A 27,931-nucleotide genomic window follows, 5' to 3' on the forward strand; every position below is an offset into this window, starting at 1 on the left:
GAGGGCGCGCGGGGCGAGCCTCCCGGTGGCTCTGGTGGCTCTGGTTGGCGGCACTGAAGCACTGCCTCTGTTCACGCCTCCCCTCCCCCCTCTGCTGCATCCCTGGCTGCCTGCCTGACTGCCCGCCTGGCATCGGCTGCAGCCAGCTGACAGCTGACGCACCCCTTCACGCAGCACGCTCAAGCACACGCACCACTATCCGTCCCGCACGCCCACGCTCAAAGTTCGGATCGAGTCGGTCCCGAGGCTCACGAAGACTGCTGCTGCGAGTGTGGAGGCGAGTCTTCCGGGGACGAAACTCGGAAGCGGGCCGCGACTCCGCGGAAGGTAGGTTCGAGTCTCGGCGCGGCGGCCAGGCGCGGCCTCCCTCGACCGGCTAACAATGGGCCGCAACGGCCGAGCACTAGCGCACAGTAGTTTTCCGTCGTTCCCCAGCGTCTTCCAGCCGTGATGGGAGCCGTCTAGATAGACGTGTCGCAAGGAGACCCGTGTGAGGGCAGTGTCGCTTGCCTAGTGGCCGCGTCCTCAGTGTCGCGTCGTCTGCACTCTGTGTGCACGGTGGTGGTAGTGGTGGTGCATCACTGGACAGACCGTTACCGTTACACAACTCCGGGAAAGGTTTCATTCATTCACGACTTGGTGGCGGACTGGCTGGCTCCATCCATTGGGTCAAAACGTCTAAACCCGCAGAGCCGAAGTGCATTCTCCCCCAGTCCTGTGTACGTCATTGGCCAATGGCCCCGCTGCCGCCCAGCAGAACAGATATTGCAGTGTTGCAGTGTACTTCCTCGGTTGCCGTTATCTGACCATTAAGTGGCCATATCGGCCCTGACCTTGATTTTACTTCCTTTCAAGGAGCTACAGCTGGTGCTGGTGTGTAGCTTTTTCCTGTTATTGCAATCGACTTAGTGTTTCGTTTCTTTCGCTCTCTTTTCTGCGTTAAATGGGGACCTAGGCTCAGTCAAAATTGTTGGTTATGTTGCCCTGCTGGAGAAGTTCTGGAGTTGTAATTATTAGCTGGAATCTACTACCCTGCCCCATCTACGGTTTCTAATGAATCTCAATTGCCTACTAGGGTTTTGTCTTCCAAACTACTGTCATTTTTATGAACTGCCAGCGGTTCTTTACTCTTTGTCTTAGTATTTTAAGTTTCTTGTATGAAAATGATTATTACATCACATTTAGAGTCTTATTAAGATCTTGATGCATCTCAGAGACTAGTTTTTATTTTCTATTTACAAAAATTTCAACAGTACTTTGTGTGTAGTGTTAATTTTGAGGAACTACTGTAGCTTGAAATTTTCTCCGCAATTCTTCATCAGTCAAATTGGATAATTTTCTTTATTTCAGTCCCTCCTGGAAAGACTATTATAACAGAAACCGATATAATGTCGAGAAAAAGAATGCGTGAAGAGGAGACCAGCAACACGACAACCGAAGTTCAAGCTGCTACTAATCACACTCCACCCCAGGGGGAGTTCACAATGAATGTAATTATCTCACTAATATTGTGTAGTATTAGTTGATCCTTTAAGTTCTGTGTGAGTGTTGAAATTTCTGTTTGTGGCATGTACATACTAACTCCCATCACAATTTGTTAAACATTTAGTTTTGCACCCACACTAGTTAAACTGTTTGCTCAGTATTGCAAATTTACGTTTTTCGTTTATCTGCTTTGATTTCAGTCCGTGAAAACAATGGCACCGTTTAGCGATGACCCAGAGGCTATAGCAATCAGAGAAAAGGTAGATTACAGTATCAGAATCACCTTTAAACAAGCAAAGGCTGGCAATGGTTGGTATTTTTCATAGTTGTGTTTCAGTTTGTGTGACAGCATTTCATAATTATCACTTGTATTTATTTGGTAGCCCCGAGGCCTATCAGAGTATTTGCGGATGGCATTTATGATTTATTTCATCAAGGACACGCAAGACAACTTTTACAAGCCAAGAATTTGTTTTCAAATGTTTACCTCATAGTTGGAGGTAGGTTGTCTTGTTGGTACATTATTTTAATACGTTCATCATTTTTAACATTATTAACAACTTTGCGACTTCACCAGTGAATGGTGATTCTCAAACACACATGAAAAAGGGCCGCACCGTGATGACTGAAGATGAACGGTTTGAAGCTGTAAGACACTGCCGATATGTTGATGAAATCATCAAAGACTCACCATGGGAGTTGGATGATGAGTTCTTAAATAAACACAAGGTAAATTTTGTGAAATCAGTATATTATTAGTATATTAGCTACAATTATTTAAAGTTTTGTTTTGTTTTCTACAGATTGACTTTGTGGCACATGATGATATTCCGTATGTTACGGAGGATGTCAATGATGTGTATAAGTTTATCAAAGACAGAGGAATGTTTGCAGCAACAGAAAGGACTGAAGGTGTTTCTACCTCTGACATTGTTGCAAGAATTGTTCGAGATTATGATGTTTATGTAAGACGGAATTTGGCCCGTGGCTATAGCGCAAAGGAACTAAATGTTTCATTTCTGAATGTAAGTATTGTTCATTTCCTTATACTTTTGGAGTGCATTGTTTGTTTTTTGTGTTCGTTCAAAACAAAAATTCTAAACTTTCCTTTAGGAAAAGAAATTTCGTCTACAAAATAAAATGGATGAACTTAAAGACAAAGGAAAGAGAGTGATAGAAAACATTGGTGAAAAACGCATAGATATGATCCAAAAGTGGGAAGAGAAATCGAGAGATTTCATTGACACTTTTCTGTTATTATTTGGAAGAGAAGGCAGATTGGTGAGTAAATTTTTTAAAAAGAGTAGATTTTAAAAATTGAATAAAGAAGTGCTGTTATTTTTCCATTTTTGCACTTTTTGCTGAGGTCATGTTTAACTTTCCAGTCACATATTTGGAATGAGGGAAAGGGACGGTTAATGCAGGCCCTGTCTCCCCCTTCAAGTCCAGGGAGAGGTAATGATTCAAGTGATGGTGATGCTGAAGCTGAGGAAACAAGGTAAGTTATGATGCAGAAAGTGGTAAAAATTGTCTGTATTGTGTATGACCAATTTTTCTTATGTATCACTTTCTGTACAGCCCACCCCCTCCCAAAGCGTGTCGCCTTGAATATTCAGCAGGATCAAGCCGTAGTCGTTCATCAGCATGTGCCCTATCTGATGACTATTCGGATGATGATTTACCCACTGGGGGAATCTAAAGCAAGATACGGGAACATCTGCCAACCTATAAAGCCCAGTGGTAGCAAATTTGCAGGTTTTTAGGAGTTGTAGAGTCATTGTTGATCTGTCGTTACCATTGTTTAGTGTTTTTAACAATGATTGTTACCTAAGATAAAATTGCAGTGAGATTGATCATGTCATGATATTGTCACTCATCACACTCTTGTATTATCGATTTTTGTGCATTTTTTTTAAACAAAATTCATAACTCTGGCTGTTTTGCTATTATTTTGGTTGATGTAATCAGTTCTGCTCTGATGAGAACTGCTTCAAACCAAGTTTATGTATTGTTTGTTGTGAAGTTCAAGTTTAGTCAGGACTTATGTCAAACAGTGATGTATTAGCACAAAACTTGTGGAATGTTTTACCATGCTCATGGACTGGTAGGAAGCAAATTAAATTTTGCCCAGTAGTTGCCAACATACATATTTGTTAATCGATCTTTGGAATCATTTTATAATCCATTAAATTTTGAACCCCCAAGTGAGGGAACTGTGAACTACTGTGTCTGTTTGATTTTGGGTTTATTTTAAGTTCCACATGTTACTAGAATACTGCTTCCTTGTCATTGAGCTTAGCATTCATGTTTTACTATAGCTGAAATGAATGCCAAATAGAAAGGGATAAATAAAGTCAAAAGACAATTATCAAAAATTTTGACAATAATAGTATTTAGTTCACAGGAAAACTTATTTTCCTTATCAACAGCAATGAAGAAATACTGTATCTATTCATTTATCTGTACTCACTCCTACCTTTAAAAAGATGCTTCAAATTTTTATTTGCTTTATACTGTACTATGTAAAATAATTTTATTTAAGAGCATTGTGTTACAGGACGTTCTTTAGAATGTCAGTCATATTTTTGTTTTTGTGTGTGTGGGTCAACTTATTTATGTTTTATTTATTTATACAGATTATTAATAAATAAGATGGAAAGCTTAAATGCTAAATTTTCTGTGATTCCTTGGGCAGATCTTAATTGTTCTAACATTCCACAAGAAATACAGATGGTATAGAAAGGAGGCATTTACCACCGCGCTGTAGTATTTTTTAAAACAGTGAGCATCAGTGTACGCTTGCAGGTTGCTTAAATTTTTAATGTGTGATGCACAAGGTAGATAAAAACATGTAATGTTAATTATTTTCTGCCTGAACTTGATGAACTGCACAGGCATTTGCTTCACAAACCCGTGCATTTATGAATTTTGAGATTGTTATGTTATTTTTGAAGCTGTGCAGGCAAGAACTGACTTTGATTTAAAAGATTTGTTTTTTCCTTTTTCGTTTCGGTTGTGCAACTGTTGGGGTTTTTAGAAGGCATGTAGATAGGCTGAAACCAATGGAGGGCAACTTTGTATGTGTGATTAATGATATTTTGTCTGAATATATTGCAAAAGACCAAACATTTTATCTAACTGGCCTGATTAAAAACCTTCTGATCCCACTAGCTTCACAAACACTTCAAAATTGAATATATAGATGCATCATTTGGTAGCAAGAATGGGGCCCACAATCACAGCTGCTTGGTAATCGTTCGTGTACCGAAGGTTATCGCGGAACAAGGTTAAAAAGCTTTGATGAGCTTTGTACTGTAAAATAGACAGTTCATATAACTGTCCCCTTCGCGCTCAACCTCCACGGTGTCCCTATTCGCAGAGCGCTTGACATGTTATTGGCAGTACGAAAACAGCAGACTCACGTTCGCGCCAAAACAACAGTCGGCATCACAAAAGGCTGCCGCTACTCTTGGTTACTCTCAAATTCGCCTTTTTCTATCACTTATCGGCGTAATTGGCTTTCTGTTCAGCCTCCAATTTCACATATCGCCTGAAGATGTCGAAGAAAACAAGGGATTATGATGCTGACAAAGGTATTCTAGGAGTTTGTGTCATTTTGTCAAACGACCTGTTGTTTCTCTAGACTGCTAGTATCAACCAACATTTACCATTTTCAGAGAAGATAAAGCAGTTCCTTCAAGAATTCTACACTCAAGATGATGAAGGGCGCAAGCAGTTCAAGTATGCTACCCAACTCACCAATCTGGCCCACAGAGAGCAGGTACCCTTTCAACTTCCCAGCTGATTCCTTGTGTTTATCATCTGAGATGCATTTATCTGCTAGAACTTCTCTTGTCAACACAAATTTGTAATTTTTAATTCTCCTAAGGTGGCCCTGACTCTGGACTTGGACGACCTTGAAGATTTTGATTCAGATTTGGCAGCGTCAGTTATTGAGAACACCCGCCGCTATTCTCAGATTGTTGGAGATGTTGTTGCGGAGTTACTCCCATTGTTCAAGGAAAAGGAGGCGGTTAACAAAGATACATTGGATGTCTACATTGAGCACCGTATTCTCATGGAGCAACGAAACCGGCGTCCTGGAGAGCAACGCAATCCTCAGAACAAGTACCCTCCTGAACTCATGCGGCGTTTGTAAGTAATTTGACCGTCTTGTGTACTCTCTTGATTAATGTGATTTCTGATGTGTATCTTGTTCTTCACTTTTTAGCGAAATTTACTTCAAAGAACCTTCGAGCATGAAATCTACGCCTGTTCGCCTTGTGAAAGCGGAGCACATTGGCCAGCTTGTATCAGTTCGTGGCATTGTGACACGATGCACAGAAGTAAAACCTATGATGCAAGTGGCCACATATACTTGTGATCAGTGTGGAGCTGAAACCTATCAACCCATTGGTTCTTTATCCTTCATGCCTGAGCAAATGTGCCCAAGTGATGACTGCAGAGTCAATAAATCAGGTGGCAGGCTGTACTTACAGACTCGTGGTTCTAAGTTTGTTAAGTTCCAAGAACTGAAAATCCAGGAACATGTATGTTATTTATTTTTCTCATTTAGTTGGATCTGAAGTGTCCCATTTTGATGACCTGACACACATGCCCATTTGTTTGCAGAGCGACCAAGTTCCAGTGGGCAACATTCCAAGAAGCTTGACTGTACTCTGTCGAGGAGAAACTACAAGACAGGCTATTCCTGGCGACCATGTGGCCGTCACTGGTATTTTCCTCCCACTTCTCAAAACAGGCTTCAAACAGATAGCTCAGGGGCTTTTGTCAGAAACATATTTGGAGGCTCATGTGAGAATAACATTCCCAATTAAATTAAGTCAAGGATGTTGTTTTTGACCCTTAATTAACTTTGATTTGTTTTGCTGCAGCGAGTATTAGTAGTGAACAAAAGTCAAGAGGATATGGATAAGCCTGGAGATATGACTGAGGAAGAGGTGCAGAAGCTCATTGATGAGGATTTCTACAACAAGCTAGCCAGCAGCATTGCTCCTGAGATCTATGGACATGAAGACGTCAAGAAGGCACTGTTGTTACTTTTAGTCGGTGGTGTTGATCGCAGACCTGATGGAATGAAAATCAGAGGCAAGTAGTACTTTTAAATCAAATTTTAATCTTTTGTACTGTTTGATATTTTAAGTAACTTGTATTTTATTTGCAGGATCTATTAATATTTGTCTTATGGGTGACCCTGGTGTTGCAAAGTCTCAGCTCCTTTCATACATCGACCGTCTAGCTCCAAGAAGTAAGTATTATACTAAATAATTGAATGAATAATTTTCTATTTGGTTGAACTAGCATTGCTTATGCTTTGTATTTGATTCTAGGCCAGTACACCACTGGTAGAGGTTCTTCTGGAGTTGGTCTGACAGCTGCTGTCATGAAAGACCCCTTGACTGGAGAGATGATGCTTGAGGGAGGAGCTTTAGTGCTTGCTGATCAAGGCATCTGTTGCATTGATGAGTTTGACAAAATGGCTGATTCAGACAGAACTGCCATTCATGAAGTAATGGAACAGCAAACCATCTCAATCGCTAAGGTAACAACATTTAGATTAGACTGGATATGCCGTTGTCTGTGGTATGTTTGTTCCTAATTTACTTTTTGTGATTTTTCAGGCTGGCATTATGACAACCCTAAATGCCAGAGTAAGCATTCTTGCAGCTGCTAATCCTGCATATGGCCGCTATAATCCCAAGCGTACCATTGAACAAAATATCCAATTACCGGCTGCATTATTGTCTCGATTTGATTTACTTTGGCTCATTCAAGATAAACCTGATCGTGATAATGATCTCAGGTATTACCAATTCAATAAACTTTTCTGTATTCATGGAAATGGTGTGTTTTAACTTGTCTTTCTATGTACATCAGGTTGGCCCACCACATCACTTATGTTCACCAACATTCCAAGCAACCTCCACGTCTCGTTGAGCCCTTAGATATGAGCCTCATGAGAAGGTACATTGCTCTATGCAAGAGGAAGGAGCCTGCAATCCCTTCTGATCTTTCTGACTTCATTGTTGGTGAGTATCTTTCCTAGAGAACTACAATACTTGAAAATTGATTTCAAAGACATTAATTTGTTGTTTTTCTTTCTTATCATAGGTTCCTATGTTGAAATGCGTAAGGAAGCTCGTAACAGCAAAGACATGACCTTTACATCCGCCAGAAATCTTTTAGCTGTTCTCCGTCTATCCACTGCTTTGGTGAGAATACTAATTTATTCCTTTTATCTCCTATTTAAGATGTTTTACTTTTTAAGATTGCTGAAGTCGTTTGGTCTCCTCTTCTAGGCTCGATTGCGTTTGTCTGATGTTGTTGTGAAGGATGATGTCATTGAAGCTATTCGTCTTGTTGAGATGTCCAAGGACTCTCTGAACCACTCTGAAGAAAATCGGCAGAAGTAAGTTTTTACTGTATGCATAACTTTTTCCTATGTATCCAACAGTATCACTAATTTTGTTTCTTATACAGGGTTGTCAGCACTGTGGATAAAATATACAGCCTTATCCGTGAAATTGGTGCAGAGCAGCGTTCTGTCCGAATGGCTGAAATTTTGGATCGCTGTACCAGCAAAGGATACAATCAAGACCAAGTAATGGAATGTATTGAGGAGTATGAAGAGCTCAATGTATGGCAGGTGAACCAGGCTCGTACAAAGGTCACATTTGTGCAGTAGTTGTATATAAGTTGAAATGATTTTAAGGGAATTCATGAATCAATACCATTAATTTTTTTTGTATCTTATCCTGAACTGATCCATTGTGTGCCTTTTTATTGATAATTTATTCCATTTTACATTAAAGATTTTGTAGATGAAAATTATTGTTGAAGTTATTTATACCCAAATATCCTCTCCAATGAATTCAAACTAATTGCCTTCACATACCATGTCTGAATGCAGTAGACATGACAAGCTAGACACATCTGTGGCAACCCACCTATTACGGTTTTCAGTTGCAACGTCATAAAGTAGCTCTTATTCAATGGGATGATTATTTGGCTTAAATAATTTCCACAAGTCATTTGAGTTCTAAAGACAGTCATGTATGTGCTTCCGCCCTGGTGCTACTGGAGGTGCTGCCACAAGCTCTTCTACATGGCTCCACATGTCCATGGGGTTGAAAGTTGGATCAAAACGTCGCCAAGGTCTTCCTGTGCGGTCAATCAAAAACTTTTCGAAGTTCCAGCGCAAATCTGTACTTTTTAGAGGGAAGTAATGCAGGTTCTTGGTTTCGCCATGTCCATCTCTTGTTGATGGACACATTTTCTGAAAGTAACATTACAAAGTTATCCAGTAGTTCTTTTAACAGATTGATAATTTAATGCATTTTTTTTGCATTTGGCAAACCTTACCTTGAGGTATGTGTATAGTGGTACTTCAGTTTCTCCATTTGCTTCTATTTTAGCAAACAGCTGGAAATTGGGCTCAAAGCCATGACCTGGTCTGACATATTTGATGCCATTCCAAATTTCTGTAGCATTATTTCCTTGCTCTTGCTGCAATGAAAAATAATAGAAAATATTTTTAAAATGATTGTTACTGCTTTTTAAGCCAGCCAGTCTGTCTAGTGGACAAATGCATACCTCGCCAAACTGGTTGCAAGGGAACCCAAGCACTACCAGGTCTCTGAAGTGGGAATTCAGTGCATTCAGACCATGGTAGTGGTGGGTCAGTCCTCAGTATGTTGCAACGTTGGTGATCAACACCACCTTTCCTTTATAATCGGAGAGGCTGATGTTTCGCTGGCCCCAGAGGTCCAGCATGGTGAAGTTGTAGATGGATTCGGGGGAATTGGCATCAACATAGCAGTCTTTGAAGGGGACTCGCACCACTTTCCCGCAGTCCCCTACCCCCAACACTGCCAACAGCCCTATCACACCCAGCCACTGTAACAAAAATGATAAAAAATTGAAGCATGTTGAAAATGGAGACCAGGGCCACTGCACACTCCAACATTCAGGAGGGGACGAAAAGTGGGATTACCCAACACTGTAAAATATTCGTCCCGCCCTGGGCCTCGCCCACGCCAGCATTTCCGAACTGTCTTATGTAAACGAGCCGTGCACCAGCGTTGAGTAACCATACGAGTTTTCTAGTGTACTAAATGTCTGCTCAGTTTATTTTTCCCTGTTTTCTTGGAAGACGGGACTTCAAAGCCAGTCGTGACAACCGGCCGGTTGTTTACATCTTTTTCGCCTCGGTCTTAAAAATTAATGCCAGAAATGGAAAGAGACGGTCGCTTGGCTGGGCTTTCCCCATAGCGCGTCTAGGCTAACTGCAAGCTCGTTGAATCTCGAGTTTTGGGCTGTGGGCCCCTACTCGAATCTCGATTCTAACTCGCTATCGGGGATTGACCATGTGGAAATGGATTCGCTGTGGCGCGTGACGTCACCGGGCCATGACACTGGATGGGCAGCTGGACCGAGACAAACAACGAAAACAAAGACAAAGCTGGTGGAACTGGGTGGACCGACCAGGTGAACTGAAGGACGTCGAAAGACCGACCGTCCGAACAACATTAGCGGGATAAAGTAGGATTGAAACAGTTTCGAGCCACTTGAAAAGTTGTTTCAAAGAATCGTTGTGCGTGAGTATTCGCGCGCCAAACCATTGGTGAACCAGTACCGATCCACGGCAACCGCCACCACTCAAACTTACTCGCCTGAACACGGCTCGGGGGAAGCGAGGGTAGCTTATCGAGTTTACTCACCATGGCGGCTGGTTTTGTCAGGGAAACCCCAGAAGAAGTGGACAGAATGTGGCGTCGAGGTGCACGCTGCCGCTCCCAGTCCGTCACTGCGTGTTGTTCGTTGTTCGGCTCGGCGCTGGGCCGCGGGGCTTGGCCCCTCCATCTCGCCGAGGCCCCGCGTCCCGCGCCGCGCCCCACCTGGGCCACCCGGCCAGCCTGGCCAGCATTGCACCGTGACGTCATTAGACTGGTCGCTCTGTCTCCCTCGCACTCACGGAGCGGCGCGCAAGGGCGCGAGAGAGGCAGGGCGCTGCCCCGTGATTCCCGTGCCACGCCACTCTTTGTCGTGGCGATGCCTAATCCGGCCACCCTCCAGCCTCCCCTCTCGCCATCCACGTCACTCCCTCCACTCTGCCAGAAAATGGGAGCGTCTTGTCTTTTCGTAGTGGAGCGGTAATGTTGTTCATTACGCCGCGTTACGGAGCCCGGCCCGCGGACCCCTGGACGCGCAGCGCGCGCAGCGTTGCGTTGCGAGCGAGGAGGCAGTGTACTGGACGGCCTTGGCTCTGCCTTGGCCGCCCGAGTCTCGAGTCGACAGCCTGGGAAGGGGACTCGTCCTGCAGCTCCAATCCGAACAGTGTCCTCGTCCGTCTCTCTCGCACTCGCACAGCGCGCGGAAGGAGTGCGAGAGAGACACGTCGACCAAGCGCTGTTCGGAATCCAAGCATCCAGCTGCTGCCGTCTGATTCCGGACACTGCTTCGTCGCTCTGTCTCTCTCGCACCCCTACGGACCGCCCCATGAGTGCGAGAGAGACAGAGCGACGAAAGCAGTGCTCGGAATCAGACGGCTGCCCGATCCACGGCGGCAGAGCCGTCGGGAGTGCACTGTTCCACAGGATCCCAGCCTCCAGGCCCGGCTGCCAGCCGGCCTTCCCTCCCGCCGGCGCGGTAGGCCACCCTTCCGGCTCGCGTGCACACTCGGGTGCTGCCCGGCAGGCCGGCACACAGTGGGCCCCAAAACTCTAGACGCGTTTTGAGCTCCGGAGTCGCTAAATGGGACTAGAACCGAACGTGTGACCCCACCAATGGATTGCTCTCCGAACGAGGAATCCAGTGGTGGGGTCACACGTTCGGTTCGAGTCCTGTTAAGCGGCTCTGGAGCTCAAAACGCGTCTAGAGTTTTGGCCGCCTCCGCCGGTCTTCTGGCCCACTGTGCGCCCTGCCTCTCACACAGGGTCCGCGCCGTGCGTCGCGCCGCTCGGAGAATGGCGAATCCAAGCCTGCGATGTCACCATCGCCTCGCCAACTGTTTCCCCTGGTTTTGAACACCCACCAGTTCAGGCGTGTGAATGTCCAGGCGCTTTACTCTGCAATCATTTTAGTATGTGGTGGAGCCCAGCGCTACTGTACATGGCCGTGGCCGTACCTTCCGCTACGCATTCATGCCCTGGTCGTTTCGGCCCTGCCGCTGTCTTGCTTCAAAGACACGGCTTGTTCAGGTCGCTAAATGACTGTCCCTGTTCGCTCGGCCACGAGCCAAAGCCTCCTCGGTATGTTGTGTGCACAGGGTTTTTGCGCTGCCTGGTAGGACGAGGAGACAGCGGGGGCAGCGGTGTGCGCACTTTTTTTTGTCGCGAAAGCGGCGTGGCACGACACGGCACGGCACGGCCAGGCACCGCGTTGTGGCCCGCTGCGACGGCGCCGCGATGGAGCCCGGTATGCTGGATGGCTGATGACTTTCCAACAACTGCGAAAGTTAAACGCTTCAAAAGTTTGCTGCTGCACACCCTGCGCTTCCGAGCGATTCCGGAGAGTCGTTTCGTCGCTCTGTCTCTCTCGCGCTCCTCAGGAAACGCCGTCGCAGTGAGGTCAAGGCGGCCATCCGAAGACCGAAGGGAGAGAGGAAGGGCCGCCATTGGCCGCCAGTGACGTCAGAGGGAAGGCAGGCCGCCCTTCTGCACCTTCTGCGGCGCCAAAGACGCGATCGCGAGATGCACCGGCCGCGCTACAGCGCCGTGGGACGCGGCGACGCCATGGCGACGCGACGCGGCGACTCGGGGAGAGGAAGAGCGAGAGAGAAGAGCGAGACACAGGCGGCGTGCGAGAGAGCCGCGGCCCAGTACAGTTATGAGTTGAGTCATGCGGGCGTGGACTGTTGAGGCGGAGGAACCTATACTCAAGTAGGGCTCCAGGTCAGTCCGCTCCGCTCCACTGCTGCTGTGGCCGTGCACGGGCCACGCCTGCTGACCTCTCCAGGCCGCCGGGCACCGCCAGGCAATGCCGCCAGGCCCCTCCACATCCGCCGCGCGGCCCGCGTCCAGAGTCCTGCCAGGCCGCCCCAACTTGATCACGATTATCCTCAATTATCGAGAACCATCTATCCGGGAAGAGAAAAGCGGCAGAAGCCAGCGCGGCGGCGGCACGCAGGCTGGACACTCGCCTCGACGCGAAGCACGCCATGTTTAAGTAGAGGAGCGCGGTCCGGGGGGTCTCGGGCTCGGGGAAGCCCGCGATCCGGGTTCGACGCCCGCTCGCGCCGCGCTCTGTGCTTTGTTTACAATTCAAGTCCAAGGGCGGCCCGAGGCTGCCCCAGGCCTGCCGGGGCCGACAGGTAAGGCCGGGCGTTGGTAAGGTAGGGCCGCGCCGTGGCCCACGGCCCGCACGGCCCGCAAGGCGCGCCGGAGAAAGGGGATGGGAGGGGAAGTCGTCGCCGGGCCGCCCCTCCCCAAGCCCCTCCCCGCCGCCGCGACGCGCCAGTGTAGACACGGCAGTACCTGGAGGCCTGGAGGAGCGCAGGGCCGAACTTGGTCCGCGCCCAGCCTAGAGCGAGGACGAGGACGCCGACGGAGAGGTATCGCGAGCCGTGACAGCCATGGCGCCGGAGAGACTGTGGCTGCTGGTGGTCGTGGTGGCCGTCGTGCTGCCCGCCGCCCTGCCCGCCAAGTACGTGCCGAAGTGGAAGAAGCAGGTGAGTGCAGAGCGGCCCGCGCAGCGTAATGCAGCGCGCATGCCGGCGAGCCCCGCCAAGCCCCGCCAAGCCCTGCCCTAGGTCGAGGTCGCTTTTCAAGGTCCAGGGTCCAGGAGTGCACTGGCAGCGCCCTCGCCAGCGCCAGCGAGACGCCGAAACCATCGCCAGTGAATTATAAATTTTAAAACTGCGTGACGCTTGGACGCTAATGTGCGTTGAATTTGTTGTTCCGTGGCCACGGACCCCCGGCGTCTCTAGTCGCCCCGTGGCCCCCGTGGCCCCACCCGCATTCATTAACATGCCGTCGTCCACTTTCTCGACGTCCACGCGTCCACGGCACGTTCGCTTTCTCGCGTCCACACATTCGGCGAGTATTGGCAGGTGACACAGATAGCCTGCGTTTTTTTTTATAACTGTCGCGTCTCTCTCGCCTGTTGTTCATCTTCCCTGCCGGTACTTTTACTCTCAGAGTCTGAGCGTCTCTGCCCAGTGTAGTGAATAGACTGTGTTCCATCTCGCTCGCGTCCGAACTGGGTCGCGGGGGGTTCGGATGCTCCGGGGCGCCGGGAGATGAGCCTTGCGAGTCGCCCTGCGTCTCGGTTCTCTCTCGAGCTGGATAGTGAAATGGTGAAACGGCCGCCGTTGAACGCGCGCCTCACCTATCCCATCCCCGCCAGGGCGCCAGGTAGCGATCCCCATCCCCATTTACAGTGGCAATTACGCCGCTGTGAACAGGACCATCCCACTTCCCAGGGCCGCCGAGGGCCGCCGAGGTAGGCGATGGCCGCGCAGGGCTGCTTTCGTATTCAGCCATTCCACGCCACTGCGCCTTTACTGTGCTTTAGCGCCTCGAACGCCCGTACCGCGGGCCGTGCACCGTCGGCCTCCGGCGCCTTCGGGTTCAGGTCTCTCTCTTTCTCTCTCACACCCTCCATCCAGGCGTCACGATGGCACCATGGTCGCTCACCCCGCTCAGCCTCTCCGCAGTTGGTGCGCCTGCACTGGTCGTCTTGAAGTTGTGCCGATCAGCTGGCCGGCCGGCCGACTGCCCCGGGCCACCAGCTGGAGGCTGTTTGGAGCCGGGGGCTGCTGCCGGGGGCCGCGGCGAGACTTGGAGACGGCGTAACGGGAACCCTGTGCAGAATATCCGGCTGGCGTGCTCGCCGGGGACGTCGGCGGCTTGGAAACCCGCGAATGACACACAGTGCAACTTAGTGGGGACGTTAAGGGACAAAAAACAGGCCAACCTTGCACTTTGTGATGAAAACGAAATAATAGTCTTACTTTATGTTTTCGGGGGTGCTCTATCGATCTGGATATGGTGCCACGCCGAAATCGGGCTCCTTCATCCTGCTCGAGGCCAAGAAGTGCTAAATCATCTACAAACGACGGCTAAATGACGTCTGATCAACTTGGTAGTGGGCTCATTCGATTCGTCTCTTCAAGACGGTCATTTTGACACCAATCTCGATAGTATGCGGTGCATAGGCGCGCATCCTGGCCGCCTAGAAGGTCCTCGAAGTGCCCCATCCTCTACAAAAGCATGCTTTACCGAGCAGATATCACTCCGGTTCGAGTGCCAATCGATTCCTATGCTTGAATCGAGTTTCTTGGACCCACCTGGTGACTGCAGGGCGTGCGCGCGCTCGCATCCTGGCCTCCTAGAAGGTCCTCGAAGTGCCCCATCCTCTACAAAAGCATGCTTTACCGAGCAGATATCACCCCGGTTCGAGTGCCAATCGATTCCTATGCGTGAATCGAGTTTGATGGACCCACCTGGCGACTGCAGGGCGTGCGCGCGCTCGCATCCTGGCCTCCTAGAAGGTCCTCGAAGTGCCCCATCCTCTACAAAAGCATGCCTTACCGAACAGATATCATCCCGGTTTGGGTGCCAAGCGGTTGTTATGCGCGCATTTAATTTATTGAAGGAAGTGACTACTGCGAGGGGCGCGCTCGCACGCATCCTGGCTGCCCCAAAGGTGTTCGAAGTGCCCCATCCTCTACAAATGCATGCTTTACCGGTCTGATTTCGCCGTGGTTTAGTTTTCTAGCAGCATGAGCACTTCAAACGCGTGTTAGCAAACTTCCGGGCCTTGGTTAAACAAAATTTGGACGGTTCTCGTATAAATGTATTTCTATCCACACATTTGAATGACCTTCCACCGTCTCTATTGATACGAGAAATGCACAAACTAGATTAACTGTCATTCTGTGTTGCTTCCTCGTATGTACTCTGCAAACTCAATTGTGTGCCAGGCACGCACTTCTTGGAGCATGCCTGCAGGCACACTTTTGCCGTAGCTAATGCATGCACAAATGCAAGTGTGTGCCTGAGGCATGCACACAAGCAAGTGTGTGCCTGAGGCATGCAGCATAGAAGTGTGTACCTGCCAGGCAATACACCAAGAAGTGTATGCCTGCCGGGCACCAAGCAGTTGTGCCTGCAAGACATGCAGAAAAGAAGTGTGTGCCTGCCATGAATGCACCAAGAGGTGTGTGACTGCCAGGCATGCAGGAAAGAAGTGTGTGCCTACAGGCACGCACCAAGTGCATGCCGCACGCAATTGAGTTTGCAGAGTATATACGAGGAAGCAACATAGAGTGTCTGTTAAACTAGTTTTTGCATTTTTTATATCATTAAGGACGGTGGAAGGTCATTCAAATGTGTGGATAGAAATACATATAAAAGGGAACCGTCCAAATTTTGTTTTCACAGGGTTGCCACGCACCTGGAAAACAGGGAAAACCTGTAATTGTCAGGGAAAATGAAGCTATGTCAGAAATAACCGGGAACACCTAGAAATGTCAGGGACATTCGTGGAAAACAGGTCAAAATACCTACTTTCAGGCCAAAAAGTCATGACGTGCGCCGGATGGGATATCCTTTCCACGCGCGAAAACTCCCTTCAAAAATTAGCCAAAATGTCAGGGAAAATGGCAAAAGATGTCTCTGATAAACCTGGAAATGTCAGGTAAATCCGAAGTTCCGGAAGCGCGGCAACCCTGTTTCACTAAGCCTCTATTGTGACATTACCAAGGCCCGGAAGTTTGTTAACACGCGTTTGAAGTGCTCATGCTGCTAGAAAATTAAATCACGGCGAAATCAGACCGGTAAAGCATGCATTTGTAGAGGATGGGGCACTTCGAACACCATTGGGGCAGCCAGGATGCGTGCGAGCGCGCCCCTCGCAGTAGTCATTTGCTTCAATAAATTAAATGCGCGCATAACAACCGCTTAGCACCCAAACCGGGGTGATATCTGCTCGGTAAGGCATGCTTTTGTAGAGGATGGGGCACTTCGAGTACCTTCTAGGCGGCCAGGATGCGAGCGCGCGCGCGCCTTGCAGTCGCCAGGTGGGTCCACCAAACTCGATTCACGCATAGGAATATTGGCACTCGAACCGGGGTGATATCTGCTCGGTAAAGCATGCTTTTGTAGAGGATGGGGCACTTCGAGGACCTTCTAGGAGGCCAGGATGCGAGCGCGCGCACGCCCTGCAGTCACCAGGTGGGTCCAAGAAACTCGATTCAAGCATAGGAATCGATTGGCACTCGAACCGGAGTGATATCTGCTCGGTAAAGCATGCTTTTGTAGAGGATGGGGCACTTCGAGGACCTTCTAGGCGGCCAGGATGCGCGCCTATGCACCGCATACTATCGAGATTGGTGTCAAAATGACCGCCTTGAAGAGACGAATCGAATGAGCCCACTACCAAGTTGATCAGACGTCATTTAGCCGTCGTTTGTAGATGATTTAGCACTTCTTGGCCTCGAACAGGATGAAGGAGCCCGATTTCGGCGTGGCACCATATCCAGATCGATAAAGCACCCCCGAAAACATAAAGTAAGACTATTATTTCGTTTTCATCACAAAGTGCAAGGTTGGAGCCCTTACCGTCCCCACTAACTGACCCGTCTTCCCGTCCTGGCCCACAGGCGTGCGAGATTCCGGCTCGGCAGCACCCGGGCTCGCACTACACCTGCGACGACAACGGCGACGTCAAGTGCCTCCCGGGTTGGACCGGCGACCTCTGCGACGTGCCAGTGTGCCGCCGGGGCTGCGACCCGCTGCAGGGCTACTGCAAGCGTCCCGGCGAGTGCCGCTGCAAGCTGGGTGAGTGTTGCAGTGTACCGAGCAGCCCGAGCAGGCCGAGGTAGGCACCCCGCCGCGCGCCTGTGCGCCGAAGCCAGCCGGTGGCCTATCCTCAGTTCGCAGGCGCTAGGCGCGTCGCTGGAGCTGCAGACTGATTCCGCTCTGATCTCTGTCGCACTCGTGCGGCGACCCGTCCGAGTGCGAGAGAGATGGAGAGACAAACCACCGCTGCAACGCGTTCGATGCTCGTGCCGCAGGCTTCTACGGCGACCTGTGCAACAAGTGCATCGCGCTGCCCGGCTGCCAGCACGGCTACTGCAACAACAGCTTCGAGTGCAACTGCGAGGAGGGCTGGGACGGCCTCTTCTGCTCCGAGCGTGAGTTTTCCGAAGCTGCGGTGTCACTCGAAGAGACAATCAAAGTGTTGGGCCGCTGACACTGGCCGTTGCACGTTGCAGCCATCTGCCGGTCGGACTGCCACGCGACGAGGGGCTACTGCGAGTCCCCCGGGGAGTGCCGGTGCCGCCTGGGCTGGGCCGGCGAGACCTGCCGCGAGTGCCAGGTGCTGCCGGGCTGCCAGAACGGCTACTGCACCAAGCCGCTGGAGTGCCGCTGCAAGGAGGGCTGGAGCGGCATCCTCTGCCAGACAGGTAGCCATTGCACAGTGGGCCAGTAACCGGCGCAGGCGGCCAAAATTCTAGACGCATTTTGCGCTCCAGAGTCGCTAAATGAGACTTGAATCGAACGTGTGGCCCCACCAATGGATTGCTCTCTGAACGAGGAATCCATTGGTGGGGTCACACGCTCGGTTTGAGGCCCATTTAGCGTTCCTGGAGCTCAAAATGCGTTTAGATTTTTGGCCGCCTGCGCCGGTTTCTGGCCCACTGTGCAATGGCAGCCGGACTGTGTTTGGTTATCGTGCTGTGTGCCGATCGCGCGACCGCGCCCTCACCGTGTTGTGTTGCAGCCATCTGCGCGGACAACTGCCACAAGGAGCGCGGATACTGCAGGAAGCCCGGCGAGTGCAGGTACGGACTCTCACGCTGTCTCTCTCGCACCCCTTCGGAACCGTTCGGAACGCCCCACGAGTGCAAGAGGGACGGCGGCGTGTCGGAGCACTGGGCAGCGGGTGGAGCCTCGCTTGCGGCGTTCGAGGGAAGAACCCGCTTTGGCGCCGAACGAGTGTGGACTAAAAATAACGCGAAATCGGCCCACCGCCCTGCTTTATGGCCAAGCAACAAGCAAAGCAACCCACTTCGGGGAAAAGCGATTACCATTTCGGGCTTCGGCCGGCCGGGGCGGCCCACAGTGGGCCAGAAGCCGGTGGAGGCGGCCAAAACTCTAGACGCGTTTTGAGCTCCAGAGTCGCTAAATGGGACTCGAACCGAACGTGTGACCCCACCAATGGATTCCTCGTTCGGAGAGCAATCCATTGGTCGGGTCACACGTTCGGTTCGAGTCCTATTTAGCGACTCTGAAGCTCAAAACGCGTCTAGAGTTTTGGCCGCCTCCACCGGCTTCTGGCCCACTGTGCGGCCGGAGCAAGCAGGACCGACCGACTCGTCGGCCTGTCAGGCTGGACTGGACGCGAGCAGTCCAGGAACAATAATTTACTGCCTATTTCCCTCACTTTAGCAGCAGAGGATGCGCGACGGCGTGGGAGTGGAGTGAAGTCGAAAGAAACGCCCCCGGCGACACTCCGTGCCCGAGTGACTTTTCGACACGGAGTATCACCGGGGTTGGGTCGGATCGTTTCTTTTGCGACTGGCGGCCTGGTGTCCCGGCTGTTCCAGCCAAGTCGTGACCTGTGCTGGAATGGAGATGGAGTGAAAAGAGATTGAGACGGAGAGCCGGAATTGAAGAGAGAGAGGAAAAAAACCGCCGCAAGCCGCAAGACGCCGGTTAGGGAACTGGTTCCGAACGACGTTCACGTTCACCCAGTTTCGGCCTCGACTTTCCGACCACGGCCCTCGTGGCCCTCCCTCCCTCTGCTGCCTCACCGGGCCGGCACACCCTGAGGCGGAGCACCCCCACGCCGTACCACGCCGTGGCCCGCGACACTGTTGACCCCTGTTGTGCCGCAGGTGCAAGGTGGGCTGGTGGGGCAACAACTGCGACAAGTGCTTCGCGTACCCGGGCTGCGTGCACGGCTCCTGCGCCCGCCCCTGGGAGTGCAACTGCGAGCCGGGCTGGGGCGGCATGCTGTGCGACAAAGGTAGGATCCACTTCAATTGCACAGTGGGCCAGAGGCCGGTGGAGGCGGCCAAAACTCTAGACGCGTTTTGAGCTCCAGAGTCGCTAAATGGGGCTCGAACCGAACGTGTGACCCCACCAATCGATTCCTCCTTCGGAGAGCAATCCATTGATGGGGTCACACGTTCGGTTCGAGTCCTGCTTTGCTACTCTGGAGCTCAAAACGCGTCTAGAGTTTTGGCCGCCTCCACCGGCCTCTGGCCCACTGCGAATTGGCCGACGACTTCGGCTCGGAACGACGCCTTACTGACGACGCGGCTTGACGTGCGGCGTTTGCAGAGCTGCGCTACTGCCGCGACAACGAGGGCACCTGCCTGAACGGCGGCACGTGCGTGGACCTCACCGAGGAGGACGGCAACTTCACCTGCGAGTGCCCGCCCGGCTTCCTGGGCAAGCACTGCGAGGTGTCCAAGGTTCGAGCTTCGCCGCTTCGGCACCGTCAGTCTGTTGCGTTCCACTCGCATGTTCGATGACTGCATGCTCCTTGTCTGCAGCTCGGCAACGCTACCACCCCCAGCCCGCCTCGGACGACGACGGCGGCGTCCACGACTTCCTCGGCGCCTAGCTTCACGACCAGCGCGACGGCGTCCACGGTCACGACGTCGTCCTCGGAGACGGAGTCCAAGTCCTCCGTCGCGACCCCCACCACCGCAGCGAACGAAACCACCGTCGCGGCCACTGACGCCACCACCCCGACCACGGCGTCGAGCAACAGGTGACCAATCAGGTCCTCGCCATAAAGGTGATCGCACAAGGGGTCGGTCGGACGGTCGATCAATAACACTATCTCAATGCGAGTCTGTAAAGAGGCTTGGGTTCGACTCCCCAGTGAGATTACGTTTTCCTCAGTTAACTTCTCAAGCCTAGAGGAGAAGATCCCGGTACAATCGGTGTAACCGTGTGTGTCTCCGTGGCTCAGGGCGCAGAGGCAGCGACCGCCTCGAATGAGGACTTGGGTTCGAATCCCAGTGACAAACTTATTTTCTTTAGTTGACAGCTTAAATGCGGTAGCAGTCTAAGTTTGGGCAGCCGGGTAGTCAGCTGTCAGGTGGCTCCGTGAGCAGACGTGTCTTCCGCGCTGAGAAAGACTGGGGTTCGAATCTCAAATATAATAACATTTTCCTTAGCCACAGACTGTTAAACGCGGTACCATCACTCTAAGATTGATCGCAGCGTTCCGTAGTGGCCGGGTGGCTGAGATGGTAGGAATGTCAGCCGGCGCGATGATGGCCTGGGTTCAGCCCCCAGGAGAGTGAATCTTTTCCTCAGTTTACTTCTCAAATCCGGTACCATCACTCTAAGATTGAACGCGTTGCTTCTCGGTGGCTGGTTGGCTGAGATGGTAGAGGTGTCGGCTGGCGGGAGGAAGGCCTGGGGTCGACTCCCAGGAGAGTGAATCTTTTCCTCAGTTTACTTCTCAAATCCGGTACCATCACTCTAAGATTGAACGCGTTACTTCTCAGTGGCTGGTTGGCTGAGATGGTAGAGGTGTCGGCTGGCGCAGGGGTCTCAGACTGGCAGCAAACCCGGGCCGGACTAGGAAAAAGAGAGAGATAGAAGATCGGAGCGCGTCGCGTCGGCTATAGTCGACCCAGCCAAAGGTCTCGCTTCTTGCGACCGTTAAAACTGCCCCCTCCACCGCGAAAGTCCTCCCGCACCAGCCCCCGCGCTCCCCCCGGCCCTGTGGAGGGGGCAGTTTTAACGGTCGCAAGAAGCGAGACCTTTGGCTGGGTCGACTATAGGGAGGTGTGAAGCTCGAGCCGGCCGCCCAGCGGCAGTCCGCAGCCGGCTGAGCGGACTCGCCGACACAGACCACTGTCTGTCCTTGTCCCTCGCCCATATGACTGTGTGAGTGCGAGAGAGATAGACATACTGCCTGTCGGTTGACACGCGTGACGGCAGGGAGACGAGCGGCGACGAGCCAGCCACCGACCACTGCTCTCGCTGGCCGAGTGTGTCGCTCGGCGAACGCCGAACATCGTTCGGCACCGGCCCACTCGGGGCCAGGCACCGAGCAGCCGGGCCGGATTCGGCCCGCGGGCCGCCACTCTGAGACCCCTGGGCTGGCGGGAGGAAGGCCTGGGTTCGACTCCCAGGTGAGTGAATCTTTTCCTCAGTTTACTTCTCAAACCCGCTACCATCACTCTAAGATAAGACGTGTCAGACAGGTGTGTTGTCGTAGCTCAGGTGGCAGAGCGATGGGCCGTGGAGGCTGGTTGGAGGCCATGCGGCAGCACATGTTTCCCGTTGGACCTGGTTCGCTACCAGCCAGGTCAGGTGACTAACCCTTTATGATTGCCCCTACTCCCCTCTCCTTCTGGGAGGGGGGGTAGGGGGGGTGGGAGCCGACGGCGGGAACTCTTTTGCATCCTAGAGGTGAAGCAGCGCCACCAAGGTAGGCCACCCATTTGCCACGCTTGGGGTGGAGGGAGGCGGACGGCAGGGACGCTTTTGCACTCTTTGAGGGAAAGACAGACGAGTGTGTGCTCCGCGGATTGTTTGGAAGAGCTGGCCTCAGCGTAGAACCGCGCCGTCCGACCGACCGTGTGCGACGGACCGACCCGTTGTGGGATCACCTTAAGGGTGTTCATTGAAACGAACCAGAAATCTCATTTCCTGCTTTCCAGTTCCACAATGACGGAAGCTTCCACGTCCGCGCCGACCACGACCTCCGAACCGCCGGCAACCACACTGAGAGCGTCGCTGCTCAAGGTCAAGAGGGTGTCATCCAGCAAGCTGAGGACGCAGCACCCCGGCCACCACAGGCCGCTGCTGCACCACCACCACCACCATCTGTCGCTGGACCACAGCAATGAGGCCTTTTGAGCGCGGACCTGCCCCTAGAACCTGTTCTCATAGCTACAAATGATCAAAGCCAAATATTCTCAGGAACGTCACAGTAAGCAGTTTCATTGGGAGCATTTAGAACAGATGCTTACAAGAAAACTTGAATCGTTGAAGAGCCTTGGTGATATTGAAAGGTTGAATAGCTGAGTTAACTAGCATATGTATTTATTTATTTATTATTTATTTATTTATTTATTTATTTTTGTCCCAGAATAAAGTAATAAAAAACATCTGACTTTCCTTCAGAATTTTTAAAAATTTATACTGACTGATTACACTAATGGCTTAAAAGATGCTCAAGCAAGTGGCTAAATACACAATAATATCACAGATTGAACATTGTAACTCAGTATGGCATGAGCATGCACAAATTGATTGACATTGAATCCAGAGTTTAAAATGAAAACAAACAAATTTCATTCATGAACTAAGTTCCACAAGGAAAATTTAAGTTGATCAATTATAAAATATGGAAGGATATAACAAGGAGAAATCATAATGGCTCAACTAAGCATGAGACATTGATTCGGATCCACTCAAAATGTTCTTGGGAGTTCAAGAAACACTGGAGATTATTCATTAAAAATATCATAAAAGAAGGGGGAGTCCCCAGCTTTATAAGTTTTTAAAGGTAAGTCATAATGCAATGGAAACGGAGGGTAGTCTTGCCTCTTTCCTGTTCCTGTTGACACTGAGGACGAATTACCACCTTCCAAGTTAAACACATTATCATCCACCTGCAGAAAAATAGCCACATTGAAGTTCTTGACCATCGACTTATGTAAAAAATTTACTTAAAGTACTGTACTTACAATGAATTTTGGAAGGAATAGCACTCCAGCTTCATAGGACAAAATTCGCAAGCCAGGCCCAGGAAGTTTTGTTTTTGTTTCAGAGCCCCAGGCAGCTTTAGATAGGTTTGCTGATGTTAGCAGGAACCAGGGTAAGAAAGAGTGACAAGGAGACACTCTTAAATAGGTTTTGATGTGAGGCATAGCTCGACTTCGAAAACGTGCATTACTTTGCCATTGGCTGTAAGATACAAAAAACCAAAGTTAAATACGTCATGGTGTGAAATAAATGTGGATAATTCTGAACTGGCCTTAAAATTTACAACATACTGTAAATAAGATGTGAGCCATTGTTGTTTCTCATGGGTTTTTTTCTGGTAGGGCAAACATCCTCCTCCAAGCAAACCATCATGGCTTCCCTTCACATTATCCAAACTGGGGTATATCTGTATATGGTCAAAATCATAAATAAACTGCTGAAATAAAGTAACATGGCAAAGTGTTCAACATAATTTAGTACTTACTAATTTAATAGATGGATGGTCCATTGGTTTTGAAGGAGCACTAAAACTTGCTCTCAGTTCACTACAGACCCAAGCATTAGGATCTGGTCCTAAAGAGCCGATTGAAGAAAACTGGCCTATCACAGGCCATTTACTCCATGGGGACTGAGTAATCTTGGGATCAGAAACATGTTCTTTGAGCAATTGGCAAACACGGCGGTGTCCCCACAATGTAGAATCTGGCCCATAATGTGTGCCAGGTACTGAGGCAACTAGACAAACTCTGTAATTTAAGAAAACATCAGAAAGAGTCCTTATAATTTAACTTTAACAAGCAACAAACCCTTACCTCACAGATGAAAAATCAGCTCTCCGAATTTTACCAAGCCACTCTTGAAGCTGAGGCAGCCGATATGCACTGAGATAGCGAACTAGATCCCCCTTGAATTGGGTAGGTGAATCTCCAGACATGGTGTCTGCATCAGGAGGTAATTGTGGTAATTTTGGACTTATCCAAAGCCTAATTTTTAAAAAAATAGCAGTTCATAAAAGTACTACCACAAAGCCAAAAATAAAATAGAAAAGGAAGATTGTCTTACCCTTGTGTGCGGTTTTCCCAATCAGATTCAACAAGGTTCGCTGTTGACACAATTACCCTGATGCTGTTATCTTTATATGCCAAGACAGACATCTTTCTGAAAGGTCATTGTAATTAGTCACCGTTCAGAAATACAAAGCAGTTTCTGAGCCTATACTTACGTGTGGTGATGGCCAAATGCAGTGGGTGGTCTAACTTTGACAGCAGTTACGTTGCTTGGCAAATTTGCCCCAACTTTTAGGTCTTCATCTTCGACTCCATACAACAGTGTTAGTGGTTTAAATCTGCAACAAAAAATGAAAACTTTTAAAAAGTTCTCACAAACTACAGTAAAAGATGAGGAATGGAGAGTTACTGGTACCTATTTCCAGTGTAAAAGTACTGAGCAAGTAACCATCCCAGTTCAACCATAAAATTAATTTGTAAAGATGACTCCAGCTCACCAAGACTTTTGTCCAGTAATTCTAAAATACAAAAAATTGGTAAAAAATAGTAAGTTAATCTTTCAGGTCAGTTTAGAGACATCTTAATGGGCTTATCACCTGTGAATGTTATTGTCAAGGGTTCACTGTGGGTCTGTGGTGAGTCAGTGATAGACGTTAAAAAAAAATTATATGGAGCAGCGGCGTCAAGCTTTGCTTGGACATCGCCATGGTGCTTGGTGGCTTCTTTCATCATCTTAGCCATTTTTTCAGAGTTTGCATTAATCGGTGCCTTTGTTTCTCCTTCTGCCTTTGAAGTTGGAGCTGTGCTTGGTTTTGGAGATGCAACTGCAGTACTCGTGGTGGGCTTCGGAGAGTCAACTTTTAACTTTGAGTTGCCAAGCTTCTTGACAATTTTTAGCTGATCCAAGACTACAGGATTTTTTCGAATCTCTGGATCTACACCAGATGGAAGAGAGCTTTCATCTTTCCATTTAGGGAGAATATCAGTCACTGGTAACAAAGAAATTTTTTTAAGTGACATCAAATTACAAGCTAAGATAATGTAGATTTAAAATATGAATCAAAATTATTACAGTGTGCATGCTCAAATTCTTCAAAGTGCGCAGGATTTTTCCTGTAACACTTTATGCCAAATTTGCATTCCTGGCGTGACTTCTTTTTTGGCGATGCGTTGCTGGAGGAATTATCATCTGAAAAAAATAATTATTTAAACTTTTTCTTCCAAATAATTGCTAAAAGTCTTCCAACAAAAAAACCCAAAAGGTTATAGTTTTAATATGGCAACAAGCACAAGAAACCATTTAAGTGAAAATGACTGAAAATGAGGTTACTGACACATCAAACAAGAGTTACCAATCACTGACACTAAACCAGCGAAGCAAAGATCGGAATGCAAGGACCGTTCGTACCAGCGAGAGAGGGCCGTTTCGTTCCACGAGCTGCCATTTTCAGGATTGAAATAAAATTGACACGGCAAGCAAAATTTGACGTCCACTTGTCTTTCGAATCAACCGGCTGTAAACAGAGAACAAGCGAAGGTGATGCAGCGCTGCCAGGTTTCTGCCGCCATGCCCTTCGGCGCGAACTTGAATGTGTTCGAAGCGGCCCGCAGGCGAATGGGCGAGTGCATGATGAGCAACAGATAGGGCCAGCCTGGCGATTCCGTTTTCACAGTGACTCGACTGCTCGTCGTGCGTCCTGTGCGGTCCAGTCTTGACCAGCGGGCGATCCGGGGGAAGGGCAGTGTAGTGGCGACGCCCGCCCCCGCTGACGCGAGCAGCCACGAGCAGCCCGGGCGGGTCTCCGGAGCCGCCCCGAGCCGCCCCGACGCGACGGCATAATGGATTTGTGTAGTGGCGATCCATTTACTGGCCGCGGGGTGCTCGGGGTGCTCCGGGTAGCAGTGTGGCAGTGCTCGTTGTTGAAGGTCTGCCCCCCTCCCCCTCTCCATCCCCCTCGCCACTGTTGCTGATAAATCTGCCCGTACTGCACTCCAATGGTGCTGGTGTGCTCCCCTGCTAGTTTGCATGACCTTTGCTTACGATGAGGAGCTACATTGCGAGTTGCGATTCGCTGCCAGTTTCAAGTTTCGTTCAGCGCCTGTGATGGAAAGGATAGGCCAACCCGCCCGACGGACGCGTTGAGCGGGGTGCCTACCCGTTGTCCCGCAGGCGTTCGCTGCGGCCGGGACTCTACGGCCGGGTCGAGCGTCCGGGGGTAGGCAGCTGAGGGCACGCTCGCCCGACACTTTGCCTACCCAGCCCGGCTTGGGCTCCGTGCCATTGGCTGGGACTGGCTGGGACTGTGGGGGAGGGGCCGCCGGGAAGGGAAGGACCTCGGCCGAACCCGCGCCGCTTAGCGCCGCTCTGCAGCCGGTGCCGGCACTCGGCGCCACTCCACTCCGAGTCACTCCGTGGCCGTGGCCGCAGCGACGCAGAGGACGCGCTCCAGCCCAAGGTAGGCGTCGTCGCGCTGGTGCCGCTGGTGCCGGGACTGCCCCGCCAAGACGTCCCCGTTCATGTTGCAGCTGCCGAGCCGAGTCGAGCCGAGGCCGAGGGCAGCCGAGTCAAGCGGAGCCGAGGCCGGGCCGAGGCAAGCCATGAGGCAAGCCATGAGGCTGGTGCGCTGTGGGCTGGTCCTGGCGGTCGGCGTGTACCTGCTGGGCCTCGGACCGCCCCGGGCCAGGGCCGAGAACGAGGAGGCCTGCGAGACGCTGCCCTCCGAGATACACATCGTCAAAGGTCAGAGCTTCCAACCGACCCCGATTCGGTGTCGTGTGCCGGCTGAGGCACTTGAGCTGTGGACTGGTCCGACTTGAACAGGCCGCGTTGTTTCGTTCCAGAGGAGTTCGACGAGCTGGGGCGCCTGTCCAGGACGTGCAACGGGGACATCGCCGTTAACAAGTGCGAGGGCGCGTGCACCTCCCAGGTGCAGCCCAGCGTCATCACCCCCACCGGCTTCCTCAAGGTGCACACCGCTTCCTCGTGCTCTGATTGGCCAGTCGCCCCGCTGCTCTAACTCGTCTAACTTGTCCTTCCCCCCGCAGGAGTGCTACTGCTGCCGGGAGAGCTTCCTCCGCGAGCGCGTGGTCGCCCTGACACACTGCTACGACCCGGACGGCGCGCGACTCACGGCGGAGGGCCGCAGTTCCATGGAGGTGAAGCTGCGCGAGCCGGCCGACTGCCGCTGCTTCAAGTGCGGCGACTACTCGCGCTGACCAGACGAGACGAGGCTGCCGACCCACCCCACAACAGCTTGACTCGAGTTCATCCCCCTTTCTGACCAAATCGACCAAGTAGATGAATTGTTAACCAATACCAGGAGAGTGCAAATTTTTAAATTCGATATGATTTTAATTCTTTTAAAACTGATGCTTGGTGATGTACGTAGCTCTCCCCTTGTATACCTGCAAAAGATAAATGTACTCGATTTTTGTTATCAGCAAACAAAAATTGCTTCATTGTGGACCTGTTAAAAACTTTTTTTCTGACTGTGTGTTAAAATGTTTGATACCCCAAAACTACCTCACCTCACGTGTCCTCCAAAGAAATTGTACATAGTGTCTAATTTTGTGAAGTCACAAATAAAATGAAACACAAATAAGCTATATTTACTTTATTTATTCATTTTCTACCCTTTTGCCAAGAATAAAGCAAAGCGAATCATCTTATTGATGAGGGTGGACAAACGCCCCCCCCCCCCCAAAAAAAAAGGGGGGGCATAGAAG

At 50.5% G+C, this 27,931-nt stretch overlaps 6 protein-coding genes across 15 annotated transcripts; 4 read left to right on the forward strand and 2 right to left on the reverse strand.

The window, feature by feature from the left end:
- Window positions 1–86: 86 nt before the first annotated feature.
- On the forward strand, window positions 87–4,618 carry LOC117643421 (choline-phosphate cytidylyltransferase A-like). 7 transcript variants are annotated; one of them, XM_034382312.1, is made up of 9 exons: window positions 89–327; window positions 1,351–1,490; window positions 1,686–1,794; window positions 1,869–1,985; window positions 2,063–2,214; window positions 2,289–2,510; window positions 2,599–2,766; window positions 2,871–2,983; window positions 3,064–4,611. In XM_034382312.1, exons 2-9 carry the CDS (start codon window positions 1,389–1,391, stop codon window positions 3,182–3,184), a joined length of 1,104 nt encoding a protein of 367 aa, XP_034238203.1. In that variant the 5' UTR covers window positions 89–327; window positions 1,351–1,388; the 3' UTR covers window positions 3,185–4,611. The 7 variants fall into 7 exon arrangements, with proteins under 7 accessions (XP_034238208.1, XP_034238203.1, XP_034238202.1 ...); XM_034382311.1 differs by lacking the exon at window positions 89–327 and adding an exon at window positions 368–413 and having other exon boundaries at window positions 3,064–4,618; XM_034382315.1 differs by lacking the exon at window positions 89–327 and adding an exon at window positions 380–490 and having other exon boundaries at window positions 3,064–4,618.
- Window positions 4,619–4,888: 270 nt separating this feature from the next.
- LOC117643420 (DNA replication licensing factor Mcm7) lies at window positions 4,889–8,337 on the forward strand. The gene is made up of 13 exons (XM_034382310.1): window positions 4,889–5,078; window positions 5,163–5,266; window positions 5,375–5,640; window positions 5,717–6,035; window positions 6,118–6,300; window positions 6,381–6,594; window positions 6,671–6,754; window positions 6,837–7,048; window positions 7,128–7,309; window positions 7,384–7,535; window positions 7,618–7,718; window positions 7,806–7,915; window positions 7,987–8,337. Exons 1-13 carry the CDS (start codon window positions 5,042–5,044, stop codon window positions 8,189–8,191), a joined length of 2,169 nt encoding a protein of 722 aa, XP_034238201.1. The 5' UTR covers window positions 4,889–5,041; the 3' UTR covers window positions 8,192–8,337.
- On the reverse strand, window positions 8,280–10,463 carry LOC117643423 (glutathione peroxidase-like). Its single transcript, XM_034382318.1, has 4 exons — window positions 10,227–10,463; window positions 9,100–9,402; window positions 8,869–9,012; window positions 8,280–8,782 (listed from the first exon to the last, which is right to left on the reverse strand). The coding sequence occupies exons 1-4, from the start codon at window positions 10,446–10,448 to the stop codon at window positions 8,546–8,548; spliced, it is 906 nt and encodes a 301-aa protein (XP_034238209.1). The 5' UTR covers window positions 10,449–10,463; the 3' UTR covers window positions 8,280–8,545.
- Window positions 10,464–12,991: 2,528 nt separating this feature from the next.
- LOC117643433 (delta-like protein 4) lies at window positions 12,992–22,607 on the forward strand. 3 transcript variants are annotated; one of them, XM_034382337.1, is made up of 9 exons: window positions 12,992–13,174; window positions 17,111–17,288; window positions 17,525–17,644; window positions 17,726–17,917; window positions 18,235–18,295; window positions 19,352–19,482; window positions 19,800–19,933; window positions 20,015–20,235; window positions 22,148–22,607. In XM_034382337.1, the coding sequence occupies exons 1-9, from the start codon at window positions 13,079–13,081 to the stop codon at window positions 22,344–22,346; spliced, it is 1,332 nt and encodes a 443-aa protein (XP_034238228.1). In that variant the 5' UTR covers window positions 12,992–13,078; the 3' UTR covers window positions 22,347–22,607. The 3 variants fall into 3 exon arrangements, with proteins under 3 accessions (XP_034238228.1, XP_034238230.1, XP_034238229.1); XM_034382339.1 differs by having other exon boundaries at window positions 20,015–20,247; window positions 22,148–22,273; XM_034382338.1 differs by having other exon boundaries at window positions 20,015–20,262; window positions 22,148–22,242.
- On the reverse strand, window positions 22,530–25,872 carry LOC117643430 (probable tyrosyl-DNA phosphodiesterase). Of its 2 annotated transcripts, none has more exons than XM_034382331.1 (11): window positions 25,614–25,872; window positions 25,278–25,394; window positions 24,802–25,194; window positions 24,621–24,723; window positions 24,421–24,543; window positions 24,261–24,356; window positions 24,011–24,181; window positions 23,683–23,944; window positions 23,489–23,604; window positions 23,180–23,399; window positions 22,530–23,104 (listed from the first exon to the last, which is right to left on the reverse strand). In XM_034382331.1, the coding sequence occupies exons 1-11, from the start codon at window positions 25,648–25,650 to the stop codon at window positions 22,940–22,942; spliced, it is 1,803 nt and encodes a 600-aa protein (XP_034238222.1). In that variant the 5' UTR covers window positions 25,651–25,872; the 3' UTR covers window positions 22,530–22,939. The 2 variants fall into 2 exon arrangements, with proteins under 2 accessions (XP_034238222.1, XP_034238223.1); XM_034382332.1 differs by having other exon boundaries at window positions 25,540–25,671.
- A 718-nt stretch (window positions 25,873–26,590) lies between these two features.
- LOC117643440 (partner of bursicon) lies at window positions 26,591–27,803 on the forward strand. Its single transcript, XM_034382350.1, has 4 exons — window positions 26,591–26,661; window positions 26,732–26,945; window positions 27,047–27,171; window positions 27,251–27,803. Exons 2-4 carry the CDS (start codon window positions 26,804–26,806, stop codon window positions 27,419–27,421), a joined length of 438 nt encoding a protein of 145 aa, XP_034238241.1. The 5' UTR covers window positions 26,591–26,661; window positions 26,732–26,803; the 3' UTR covers window positions 27,422–27,803.
- Window positions 27,804–27,931: the final 128 nt, after the last annotated feature.

Source organism: Thrips palmi, unplaced genomic scaffold, assembly GCF_012932325.1.
Source record: "Thrips palmi isolate BJ-2018 unplaced genomic scaffold, TpBJ-2018v1 HiC_scaffold_17, whole genome shotgun sequence".
NCBI classification, from domain to species: domain Eukaryota; kingdom Metazoa; phylum Arthropoda; class Insecta; order Thysanoptera; family Thripidae; genus Thrips; species Thrips palmi.